This window comes from Pelobates fuscus, chromosome 8 (assembly GCF_036172605.1).
Source record: "Pelobates fuscus isolate aPelFus1 chromosome 8, aPelFus1.pri, whole genome shotgun sequence".
In the NCBI taxonomy this organism is placed as follows: Eukaryota; Metazoa; Chordata; class Amphibia; order Anura; family Pelobatidae; genus Pelobates; species Pelobates fuscus.
Genome location: NC_086324.1, coordinates 26441997 through 26455973, shown reverse-complemented (window position 1 = coordinate 26455973; position 13977 = coordinate 26441997). Strand labels below are relative to the sequence as shown.

The window sequence follows — 13977 nt, the reverse complement described above, 5'->3', positions numbered from 1 at the left end:
CACAAAAACAGAGACATTTTGTCTGAAACCAAATTATTTCTTAAACAATTAGTGTTTTTATAGCATGCAGATGTTGCAGAAGCTTGACCAAACTGAAATAAATGTGCATATAGGCTTTTAGCCCTATAAAGCTCTATTTTATTTTTTACTAAACAAGGAGTTAACTATTAACACTGCAAATGTCCGTAAAACAGATTAAGGGTAAACTTTATATGATAAGTCAAGAAAGTGTTTTGAAAAGTGATAGTACATGTTCTGTAGTTTTTATAGTGATCTAAAAAATGACTTGTGTATAGTAAATTCTGTAGGGCTTTGCAGAAACTTCCAGTTTTCTGAAGATTTCAAAATTTATGGCGGTGGGAAAAATAATGCTACTTTTCTGTGAGAAATACTAAAAAAATCCATTAAGTTGCCTTAAGTTAGTCAGAAATGTGTCAGCAACACTTTGATAAAGCTCCCCCATCAAGCTATTCATCAGAATCTGTGGTAACAAGGCAATATCAGTTATATCAACGCAGAAAAACATAGCAATGGTGAGCAAATAGCTGCTGAATATAAACGGAGGTGAACAGTGAACATCTAACTTGGAGCATTTTCAGAAGGTCTTAAGACCCCTTTCCCCACCACACACCCAAAAAAAATAAAATAAAAATCAGTATGCATACCTTTGCTTTGCACTCTGGTACTTTATGGTGGTTCCCATTATGAAGAGATGCTGGAATGGCGTGAACTTCTTTTTCAACTTTTGGAATTTTAATCTCATTCAAGATCTCCCCTCCAAAGTCACCTAAGTTATACCTATGTTAAAATAAAGAAATAAAAATATCTACTGTTACTGCACATCATAATTGCAACCAAGGAGATGAGTGACAATTAGAGCATGACAATTTTATTTTACCTTTTTTCTACCACTTCCAACGTTAGGTGTAATAACTCCCGTTTCGTCTTTTCTCTTCTTTTGATCATTTCCAAAATGGTTATGGCTCGGCTAAACTCCCTTCTTAACTTTAACATCTTTTCATACGAGGCCTCATCATTCTTGCGATTCTATTAAAAGTAAAACAAATAGAAATCATGGCACCGTCATTAATGCACAGTACAAATGTTGCATATTAAAAGGACTGAAGTGTTTTGATAATTGGAGAATCACTTCATTCTGAATAACTAAAATGAAAATCATCTGACTGTAGATTAGTTGATTTAATTTTACTGTCATATTGTATCTTTTCCGTTTCTGAGTTAGTACTAGATTTATGACTGCTGTAAGTGTATATAAAGAGGTAACCATCTCATTTTACTAGTAAATGCTGAAAGTAAACAGAGGTCACTTTGGCTTTATGAATTATTAATATCTATACCACATTTACATGGTAACTAGAGAATACTCAACACATTATTTTACTAATTGAAGCAGGAAGATAGTTTTTAAAAAAGTAATTTTAAAATTAAACAGATCATTCTTTTCATTAACACAATACTATCCCAGCTGTATTTTGTTTACAGTCTATGTGATATAAAATAAGATAAAACAAAAATACCAATATCAACTGGGCACCCCGAGCAACATGACCACTGGTACACCTTACATAATACATACTGCAAGGACATCCCTGGCCTATATAGACTTTAATGCTGTTAATATAGCATTCAGTGCTATCCCGCTACTGACACATGCCCTACCAGTTTGTGTATAACATTCACAACACTCAAGTTAGTTTTTTTGTTTTATTTTTAAATGAATGTTTGTAACAGCAGTAGATGTGTGCCTACCAAGAAGTTTATTCATGGGAAAAAAATAAAGCAAAACACAAAAGATCAAAATTGGGGAAAGGGAGGGGAGGACAAGAATAGGCTCAAATATGTATTCCCAGGACCTTTTTTAAGATTATGTCCATAATGTGTCAAAAAAGGGAGTGACAGCCCCAGACTGGGTTATCACATTTAAGAACTACCACTTAGCCCTCATCTTTCTTTGTAGGTCACAAAGCATAAAGGAATAGTCATTTATATAAAAAAAAAAAAAAGTCAAACGAAACAGGAACTTACCTTCCGTGTTTGCATTTTCTCTGTCCTCCTCCTGAAGGCAACGTAGGGGTCGCTGTTTGTAGAGCCATCTCTTTTCTCTTGCTTGATTTGAGGAATAAGGGATGGCCCCCTGCAGTTCTTACGCTTCCTTACCCAGTAGTCATATACAGATTTGATAAGGTAATCGTCTTCATTTAGTAGCAGCTTTGCTTCTTGGAGAGTAACAAGCTGCAAAACAAATGGAAATTTAAACTTTATAACAGCTGTGTGGTCTGTTCTACGCTTTAGCCAAAATAAAATTTTCAGTGGAATGCTTAATTAAAAAAACAAAAAACACAAAAAATAAAAAAAAAATTCTTTTTTTAAAAAAAAAAGGTAAGTACATATTATTTGTGTAACGCAGGAACACTTTTTATATACATATTCCACTAAAACAAATGTACTAAAGCTCTACTGCCTGCTTGAAAACCAGCAAGGTGACACTGCTTGAATAGATTCAAGATTGTTAATGTTTAATTGAGGGAGACAGAGTGACAATATCTCATCTCTGAATAATAGTGAGACTTCCAACACTCACACATCCACTATGCTTCTGGGCAACCAATGTGATGAGAATCAACCCACTAGTTATTCACTTTCTAAATTTCTATTAAGAAAGCGAACTAAAATAATTTAGATAGAACAGTCCACTGCTGAAATAAAAATATCACTGCTTAGTAGATATAACCACTAATGAAAAAAATGCATGCACTTAATTACTTACATCTTAAACATCTTGCAAAAGTTGCAGATCTCTGATCTGCTGCCTATGCAAGCCCTCACCTTCTAACTCTGCCCAGATTTTCTATGGCTGTCCACTCACAGACTTCCCAGTGCAGCTCGATGAGAAGTCTTTGCAGGGCAGGTGCTCTGAGCAGTTGCTGCCTCTTGAGTATATCTCCACTAAGCTATACAACCTGGAAGTAACAGGACCTGTTGTCTGAATGACAGCCAGGGGGTGTAGCAAGGTTAATTATAAAAAAGTGACAATTTCTATTAAACTCTGCACCCTTTGTAAAATGACAAAGAACACACTCTTCACCCATAAAGCACTTCAGCAAGCTAAAGAGGTTTAGTGGTCTCGAGTGTCTCTTTAAAGGAAAGAAAAATCAAATAAAATGTCCTCCTTGGAGGGGGGGGGGGTGGTAGGAGAGGGAGGGGGAAAGGGACAAAGCAAAAAAAAAAAATAATAAATGATAAATAACATGCATAAGAAATAAAGACCTCCACAAAAAAGGGCCATATTAATTGAACCTTTTTTATTTTATTTTTTTTTAATACGGATTTAATTTCAGGTTAGAACCCAAAAAAAAATAAAAAAATTAATATATATATATTCCTACCCTGTAACACGGACGGATGGATTAGTTGCTTGCTTCCAATTATAAAAAAACAAATGTGACATGCTTTCACAAGAAATTAAAGGTGTGATCATTTGCCCACCCAACTGTGGATGTGGGATAGGTTTTATTTTGTCATTCTAAAAAAAGAAATAAAAAAAAATATATATATATACCAATTTTTACCCAGTAAAACCAACGAAAAGCACCTCCAAGGTAGCAGTTGGTCCCTGTGCTCCATGTATAGTTTACATATTATAGTGACCATTTTGAGAATCTGTATTTCCATACACCGACACACAATCCTTGGAAAAGCCCATGAAAGCAGTGTTTAAGCATTCACTCTTCAGCAGTATCTTACCTGATTAGAGCTTGCCTTCTCCAGCCTGTCAATCATAGTTTCAAATTGCAGTGGCTTAATTTCCATTTTCCTATTTAGTCTGTTAAGCAATGTCTCATCTTCAGAGTCCATATCATAATCTGGTTGTTCATTGTCCAGATTAAAAGCTAAAATCATAACAGAATTTGTAGCAAAATCAGACTTTCTGCAATATTTAATGAAATTATTTTTCATATTGGTAAAGCTAATAAAAGGCTTTCATGGGCACCATAACAACAACAAAAACTTTAGAAATTCTAGTAGCCAACTAACCAAAATCTGACTGCTGGCTCCTGACTTTTAGCAAAATGCACAAACATGTCTTAAACATTTTACATTGCACACATATTAAATGATATATTCCCAAGTAGCATGACAGCAAGCCTCACCACTGACTGTGTTCAGGCTGGGATTACTATAAAAGAACACAACTAACATTATAAATATAGGTTTCATGTATTACAGTTTTATGGCTATTATTAGATTATTGCAACCCAGCTCCTCCACCAAACAGTTAAAGGAAAAAAAAAAAAAAAAAAAAGTTCAAACTTTTTATCCAGTACCATCAAAGTTTCACAATGGCAGTCAATCCTCCTCTCCCAAAATCATTTTTAGTGATGGTTTCAAGTCAATCCAATGTTTCTCACAGAGATATATTGGGGCCCTAATGATGCATGTACTTTGCTGGGGTCTGCCATTTGGATGCTAAGTGAATACAATGCTGCTCTATGAGAAGTGTTAGCAGCGTTCAGAGAAAGTCTTTAATGAGGAAGTAAGTGCCTCTAGAGGCATTCTGACTGACAGCCACTAGAGGCACTCACTGACAAATGTAAACAATGCAGAATCTCACTATCGCAATGTTTACATTTGTCAGACTGCAGGTACATTGTCTTTGATGAAGATGTGCTTTTGGTACATAGAGTGTCTCTTTAACGCATAGATAAACATTATGCTTTCCTTTAATGAGCATCAGGTCAGTAAATAAATATACATTATAAACTGATCCAAGGTTATAAACCTGGTGTGCTCAATGTGATGAAAATCTAATGAAAAAAGTGCATGCACTTAATTACTGGCGTACATCTAAAACATCTTGCAAAAGTTTCAGATCTCTGAACTGAAAACAAAGGAGGATTCAAGATCCAAACAATATTGTCTGTAAAGAAATGCTACATGTCAATGCATTAAACATTGCATTCCTTTAAAATCATCCACTACTGCTTTACATAATTATGACACAGGTAAAAATCAATCAGAACACCATTGTGGATAAAAGCGATTAAAAATTTGGAGGGAAAAGAATATCTAAAGATTTAAAATTTAAGATGCATCATAATCAAAGGGTTATTCAGCATGTAATCTGGACTAGTTATGTGGCATGAGGCTGTATTTAAATTTTTGCAGAGAAACATTTTTTTTTTTTAAAGCAACAAAATGTTATGAAATATACAAAATTCAGAAAAGGATTTTAAATATTGTTAATCTGCAAACACCTTGAATTTTAAGCTGCACTGCCTCTACCTCTCATCCCTTCCACTCTCTTTATGAAATACCCGTATTGACATATTGACATATTTCAGAAAGATTCCAACCCAATCAAAAGATATACTGAAACAAAGTAGGGAATACCATGTCTCAGTATTTTTCCAATGCCTGACATTTCTTGACTGTAGGAGGAGCTACCTCCATCTAGAAGTGTCAATCCCCCAGCCATCACCAGTGACTGCTGCAGGGAAATCAGCTTTATACGCGCTGTCTTGGTGTCATACTTGACTCTGGTCTCACCTTTGAGCCTCACATCCAGCATGTTGCCAAATCCTGTAGATTCCATCTTAAAAACATAGCCCGCATCCGCCCCTTTCTTGCACCAGATACTACCAAGGAGCTTGTCCATGCTCTAGTAATTTCCCGCATGGATTATTGTAACCCTCTCCTGATTGGTCTCCCCAATAGCCGTACTGCACCCTTACAGTCCGTAATGAATGCTGCTGCTAGATTGATTTTCCTCTCTAGTCGCTTCTCTCACACCTCACCCCTCTGCCAGTCCTTACATTGGCTTCCTGTATGCTATAGGAGTCAATTCAAGGTACTAACTCACACCTATAAAGCACTGAACAACTCTAGCCCCTCTTATATCTCCTCACAGATCCATAGGTATGTCCCTTCTCGGTCTCTCCGTTCTGCCCGTGACCACCTCCTGTCCGTTGTCCGCACTCGTACGGCCAACTCGCGCTTGCAGGACTTCTCGCGGGCGGCTCCCTTCCTATGGAATAGCCTGCCTACCGCCATCAGACTCTCCCCTAGTCTTGCATCTTTTAAGAAGTGCCTTAAAACCCATCTCTTTAGGAAAGCTTATGGCCTCCAAGACTAACCCTTACCTCACATACCTGTATCTTGCCCTCTCCTAAAGGGCAGCCCACCTTATTTGATTGTAAATTCCTGTCCTAATGTGTTTTACACCCCACCTCCTATAGAATGTAAGCTCGTTTGAGCAGGGTCCTCTTCAACCTATTGTTCCTGTAAGTTTATTTGTAATAGTCCTATTTATAGTTAAATCCCCCTCTCATAATATTGTAAAGCGCTACGGAATCTGTTGGCGCTATATAAATGGCAATAATAAATAAATAAAAATAAAATATGGAAGATCCCGTGGTCTTGGAAGCTGGCAGATCTATGGAGGATCCCATGGTCTCAATGCTGTACTGACGTGCATACATCAGGCACCTGGCGCAGAATTATGCAAAGTACCCAGACATTGACCACTCTGCTTAAAGTTGTCCTCCAAATATGAATAATTCTAACCTATTAAGCTGAAGATGATTTAATTATCAATGTATTTCTAATGGTATAGAACAAAATCCGTTGAAAATGATATAACTTAAACTAACTTAAAAAGTTATTACTCTAAATATGTTACCTTCATCTGTCTGGAAACATTAAAGGATCACTATAGTGTCAGGAAAACAAACTCGTTTTCCTGACACTATATAACACTTAGGTCCCCCCACCCCTTCCCTTGACGCTGAAGGGGTTAAAATCCGTCCAGAAAATTACTTTAATCCAGTGCCGGGCTCCCTTTGGCGCTGGTGAACTCTCCTCCCCCGCCGATGTCAGCTCCCAAGTGGAGCAGAATGTGCATGCGCGGCGAGAGACGCACACGCATTTAAACAGTCCATCTGAAGGATTAAAACCTGGGGGACCTGGCACGCAGACCATTTCACTGAGCTGAAGTGGTCTGGGTGACTATAATGTCCCTTTAAAGACTAGAACAACCAGCAAAAAAATAAATTTAAAAAAGGGGTTACTTCGAAAAATCATAATGCAAATAGAGTCTGACTAGTGATATAAAACAGGATTTAAAATGGACTTCAAAATTGATTTAAAATCAAATCCAACCTGCTGCACGCCTATCAGAAATGCAAGGCAGCATGAGTTAAGTAGGGAATTGGTATAAAGTGCTTAACAGTCAAAACAGTTTCTTTTCAAAACTTGGCTTCTTGTATGAGAGGGCAGGTGGCTCATCCAGTTACTATAAACAGACGCATCCTTGTTTGCTAACTGGAATGCAGACAAATATGAGGACACCAATGCTTTTTACTTGTTTCAAGAAATAGATGAACAACAGATGAACTTACGTTGAATGTGAATGAACTGCTTGGGCTGTTTAAATTCTCCCTTATACAGACGACTGTAGTAAAGTACATTGCTCTCAGCCTCGGGAACTGGGATAACCATGCTTTCTTTCTTTTCTCTAAAAACTTGCTGTGCTGAGATAGCTCGTTGTAAATGATGTTCCTGCAAATAGAAATTGACACTATTTAGAAAGTGCACAGAAAATCATAGAAAATAGAGCATAAATATTAAGGCATGGAACATCAAAAAGTAAAACCCACCACTGAAGGAACATCCTGCATGCACACCAATGTAACTGTCCTGGCATTTACAGCACTAAATAAAACACTGAGTATCCCTTAAAAAAAATTACAAAAATTTTCCCCCATGTTAAAACGAAAATTAAAGAGTTAGCAAATCACTACATAATCCATTTCAGGCAAGGCAAAGTCAGGGCAGACATTGCTAATGAACAGGTGACACATATACAATGTTTCATTTTACATCTGTATGACTGCCAAGAGCACACAGTCATTAAAGGGAAACTATAGTGCCAGGAAAACAAACTAATTTTCCCGGCACTGTAGCTTCCCCTTCTGCCAACACCCCCGTCTGTGGCGCTGAAGGTGTTAATAACCCCTTCAGTCACTTACCTGGGTCCAGTACGAGCACATAATCTATCAAATCCACTTAAATTCTATTGGTTTTGGTGTTCGGAGAATGACTGGAGTAATCCTTTTAAATTAATCATTCTGGTTTTGACACTGATTTAAAGGGACACTACAGTCACCAGAACAACCACAGCTTAATGTAGTTGTTCTGGTGAGTATAACCCTTCAGGCTTTTTTTATGCAAACACTGTCTTTTCAGAGAAAAGGCAGTGTTTACATTGCCCCTAGGGACACCTCCAAGTGGCCACTCCTTAGATGGCCACTGAAGGGGCTTCCTGGCTCAGGGCTGCACAGCGTGATTCAATGGGTACAAACAAGTTTACTTCCGATTTGAAACCAAACAGCATTCAAGAAATTATGAAATATTCACACACAAAAACTGAAATTCATGCACCCACCTCAATACATTAATCTGCTCACACATTAACACTATTTGATTACAAATGCCAACATATGGTGCATTTAGTTTTACAGCCTCATAACACCATGCAAAACGTGGAGATTCTAATCCTTGGCACAGGGATTTATTGTATACTGGAAAACACTAAAATCTTTAATTTTGCATTACCATTCAGAAAACACTTACATTTTTTTTTTGCCTTTAATTAGGAAACCACTTTATTTACTGTACACCGAGTCAGTCCATCATATGAAATGTATATATATGCAAATCCTTTTCTAAATAGAAATCATTCCTAACCATTTCACAAACCTTTGTGGCTCTTAGGCAAAATAGTTACATGTTACAAAAAGGTTATGCAGCCAGTTTAAACACTATTAATAATAAAAAATGCTGTACATACGTACAGAGTCAAACTAGCTTTGAAGAGAAAGTAGCTTGAATAACAGATTAACAAAACTAAATAAAAAGTTGACAACATTGTTTAAGGTATTTTCACTTTTCTCACTTATGGTTACAACATAGGAAATAGACACAAATTTTTGCACTTGCATCTTTAAGATGGATGGGGTGTGGGAGGGGAGGACAAGAAAACAAAAAACACATTCACATTTCTATAAAAGAACTCAATGCAGCATTAATGGCCACTGGATTTATGACTATTCCAAGACCTTGATCTAGATTTTGACCGTGATCTGGATGGAGAGTGGGATGGGGATTTTGATCTCTCTTGTTCTCTTCTTGATTCCCTGCTTTATTTGGAGCTTTGTTTATGATTTGATTTGCTGTCTGATTTGGAAGCTGCCCGGGATCTGGAATTGGATCTACTGCCAGAGCAATGGTGTCTTACTTCCTTCTTTGAAAGGCCCAGAGGGATAAGCATACAATCCCTTAGGGGATTGGGGATGTAGTATATGCATCTGCATCGCAATCCCACATTAATAAACTCAACACATTGTATAACTCGTTCTGCCGATTTGTGCTACAATGTAATTACAGGACCCACCATTGTGACATGCTAAAAGAACTAAACTGGCTGTCGCTGGAATCCAGACGCACCCTTCATCTTTCCAGCCTTGTGTTTAAGAGCTTTTCTGGGAAACTCCCACCCTACCTGAACGCAATGCTTTCCCCGGCTGTTCCCACTTCCTATAACCTCCGATCCAGTACCAACACTTTACTTAGTCTACCTCAATACAAAAAGAAAGCAGCCCGATCCTCCTCCTCCTACAGAGCACCGCATTTGTGGAACGACCTCCTGCACAATTTAAAATCTTCCCTAAGCGTCCTTCAAGAGATCCCTCTCTACATACCTCAAAACAGAATGCACCTGTCATGGTTGATTATATATTTCCTATCTGTACTATGTTAAATTTTGTATATATTGTATATTAATATTGTTTTTGTATTTTATTGTACACTAACTGTAACAATGCAATGATTTGTGGACCCAGGTCATACTTGAAAACGAGAGAAACCTCAATGTATCTTTCCTGGTAAAATATTTTATAAATAAATAAATAAATAATGCATCTCTACGAGGAGGTGCTGATTGGCCAAAACAGTTTTTAGCCCGGCCCCTTGCCGATTTTAGCCAATCCAATCTTTTCCCTAAGGGATTGTTTTTCCCTATGGGAAAGCATTGGATTGGCTAAAAATCTGCTATTTTGATGATGTCACCAAGGGGGCGGGACCAGCGCCTGCAGACCCGTGAAGAGCTGAAAATAAGGTAAGTTTTAACCCATTCTGAGGGGGCTAATGGGAAGGGCAAACTATCTAAATGGTGGGTTTTCACTATAGGGTCAGGAATACATGTTTGTGTTCCTGACCCTATAGTGATCATTTAAAGTGAACATCAGGTATTAGGTCTGGTAATAGGGCCTTCTACTATAGGGTCAGTAGGCACGTTTATAAGTGTTACAGCTGCAGTCCTTAACCCCTTAACGCCGTTATGGCGTGCTATGCCGTCACGGGTTAAGTGGGCTTTAACGCCGTTATGACGGCATAGCACGCCGTAACGGCTTGCAGCCCCAGGAGGTAAGTTATACTTACCTCCGCCGCGATCCGCTTCGGGAGGACTGCCTCACAGCCCAGGCAGCCCTCCCACGGCAAATCAGGCCCCCGGGGGCCATGTGATCGCTCTCAAAGAGCGATCACATGGCCCTCTATAGCTGGCTGTGGATATGCCAGCAGGGGGACTGTTTGAAATATCAGACAGTCCCCCTGCTGGTGGGAAGTATAAAAAAAAAATAAAAGACAAGTGTAAAAATAAATTAAATATATTTTTATATATATATAATATGTATATATATTATATATATAATATATATACATATTATATATATGTAACGTCATACAAAGTGTATTTTAATATTAATATAAGTATATATATTAATATTAAAATACACTTAGAATGACGTTACATATATATAATATGTATATATATTATATATATAATAGATGTACATATATATATTATATATAAATACGTATAATTAAAATAATAAATAAATAAAATAATAAAATAAATAAATAAAATATTGAAACAAAATTTAATATAAATTATATATGCATATGTAATTTCATTCTAACTGTATTTTGTTATTAATATATATATATCGGTAACAAAATACACTTAGAATGACATTCTATATATATCTATATATATATAAAATACAAATAACCGCAAATATATATATATAGATAAATACATATAATTACATAAAAGATTACATTAGTATACACGTAGAATTTAAATACCTATAAATGCATATATATTAGAATTCTACATGTATATTTAAATAATCTTTTAACGTAATTATGTGATTTGATTAATTAAAATTTGATTGACATGCCTGACAACACAGGGAGAAAGTGCAGAGAATTTAATTTGCAAGCACTATATTTGACCCTGTAACTCTCCAAGACACCATAAAACCTGTACATAGGGGGTACTGTTTTACTCGGGAGACTTCGCTGAACTCAAATATTCGTGTTTCAAACTGGTAAATTGTATTACAACGATGATATTTTAAGTAAAAGTGACGTTTTTTGCATTTTTTACAAACGAACGGCACTTTTATGGACTATATTATGGTTGTAATATGTTTTACTGTTTTAAAACACTAATATTTGTGTTTAGTGAAGTCTCCCGAGAATAACAGTACCCCCCATATACAGGTTTTATGGTGTTTTGGAAAGTTAGAGAGTCACATATAAGGCTTGCATTTCATTTTTTTCACATTGAAATTTGCCAGATTGGTTATGTTGCCTTTGAGAGCGTATGGTAGCCCAGGAATGAGAATTACCCCCATGATGGCATACCATTTGCAAAAGTAGACAACCCGAGGTATTGCAAGTGGGGTATGTCCAGTCTTTCTTAGTAGCCACTTAGTCACAAACACTGGCCAAATATTCGTTTTTTTGCTTTTTTCACACAAAAACAAATATGAACGCTAACTTTGGCCAGTGTTTGTGACTAAGTGGCTACTAAAAAAGACTAAACATACCCCACTTTCAATACCTTGGCTTGTCTACTTTTTCAAATGGTATGCCATTATGGGGGTAATTCTCATTCCTGGGCTACCACACCGTCTCAAAGGTAACATTACCAATCTGGCAAATTTCAATTTGAAAATGTAATGTTCTATATTTGACCCTGTAACTTTCCAAAACAACATAAAACCTGTTAATGGGGGGTACTGTTGTACTCGTGAGACATCGCTGATTACAAATATGTGCATTTTTTTGCAGTAAAACCTAACAGTATTATGACATTCACAGTTAAAATGTCAGACGGAAATGCAAATTTAAAAAAAAATCTTATTTTCTCACATTTTTTTTACTTTTATTCATAATAAATGATGTTCCATATATGAATAGTTAATGATAGATTAAAGCCCTGTTTCTCCTGAACAAAATGATATATAATAAGTGTGGGTGCATATAATTTGAAAGAGGGGAACTACGGGTGAACAGACATATAGCGCAAATTCCAGTTTTTGTTTACGTTTTGTTTTGATCAGAACGTGCACTATTGACTCCGTCCTGAAGGGGTTAAGATCCAAAAGCTTACTTTAGTACACACACAAGTTTTAAAGTAAACACTTTTTTTTTTAGTTGTCATTCCCTTTCCAATAATAGAATTAACATTTCTGCAAAATATGGCACAAACCTATTACACCCCCTTTTGTCTTTTAACTATTTGTAATGGACTTCCTACAGCTATAGGTGATTTCACCTAGTACCTAGCCATGCAGCCTCCTGCCAAACCTTTTAATTTCTTATAGTATATCTCTCTCTTTATTTCCGAATATCTCCTCTTAGGTTTAAGGCTACGTTTCCTGGGCTAATTGGATAACTTGAATTTAAATCACAATATGCGGCAAAGTACTAGTGTTAAAAGCCTTGATTTGTATATAAGCCAGAATACAAAATACATATTTTCTATAGTATTTCTAATCATAAGGAATCATTCTGTTTTCCTTCATATCTTATGTGTTTCCTTAGGTCATCAGATATTCACAGATGTGAATGAAATAAAGCTCAGGGCTGCCTGGTGAAGCAGAGAATGAGAGACAATGTGTTGCATGTGAAAATTGGGCTGCAGATTAATGGATTTGAAAGTGAAAACAAAATCCAGTGTGTGATGCAATCATTTCCTATCCGCTCCACACACAGATCACTTACAACAGAGGTTACACATGGGAGAACTCTAGCAATAAACAGAACAAGGCTTTATATAAAATATCTTTTTTATTTTTTCAATATGCTAAATAAAAATTGGTGAAACCACACTTTAATTTTCTGCCCGAGTGCTTTTCCAACACACTGACACCATACATATTTGAGTGATTTTTAAGCAATGCTGCCTTGGGTATACACAAGTTATTGCCTCAGTGGCAGTCAATTCAAATAAGCATTGTTATATCCAAATAGTTAAAAGAAAGGAATTGACAATACATCTTAATGAAGGCTACCTTTTTGATGTAACAAACAAGTATCAATCAAATCCAAGCCATTTTAAACAATAATGTGTATTTAAAAAAATGAGCACAAAGTTTCTATGCAACATGTAGAACTGTACGAAACATAGGAATAAAGAAAACAAACAAACAAAAAAAACCAATTGAAGATGACATTGGCAGTAAGAACACGATTTTCACTTTTTAAAAAATTATATGGGATTTGTCATCACGCTACGCAGTCGATATCTGCCTGCAAACCCGAGCTTGAACTAATCCTCTTTCATTTTGTAGTGGTCTAATTTATTGTTGAATCTCCCCCTCAGATAATATTGTATAGCGATACGGAATATGCTGGCACTATATAAATAATAATAATAATAATTTACATGCCCCAAGTAAAGCCATCAAGCTCAGTTTCCCTTGGACATCTGTGAACAAAACATTTATCTATAAGTAGAACTCGGAACAGATTGTTTTTGCTTACTCCCAATGCAATTGCATTGAATGTTCAAATGCATTCAAATTACGGTACTAAAGGAGCCGA

General features: G+C 36.4%; 1 protein-coding gene across 1 annotated transcript in view; it reads right to left on the bottom strand.

Annotated features, from left to right (window-relative positions):
* Window positions 1-13977, bottom strand: part of EPC2 (enhancer of polycomb homolog 2) — a 73527-nt gene that overhangs the window by 14276 nt on the left and 45274 nt on the right. Inside the window, exons 2-6 of the mRNA XM_063429401.1 lie at window positions 7419-7578; window positions 3766-3911; window positions 2047-2253; window positions 899-1047; window positions 666-798 (exon numbers count right to left, since the gene is read on the bottom strand). Of these exons, the coding sequence (XP_063285471.1) occupies window positions 666-798; window positions 899-1047; window positions 2047-2253; window positions 3766-3911; window positions 7419-7578 (795 nt within the window). The remainder of the gene's footprint in view (window positions 1-665; window positions 799-898; window positions 1048-2046; window positions 2254-3765; window positions 3912-7418; window positions 7579-13977) is intronic.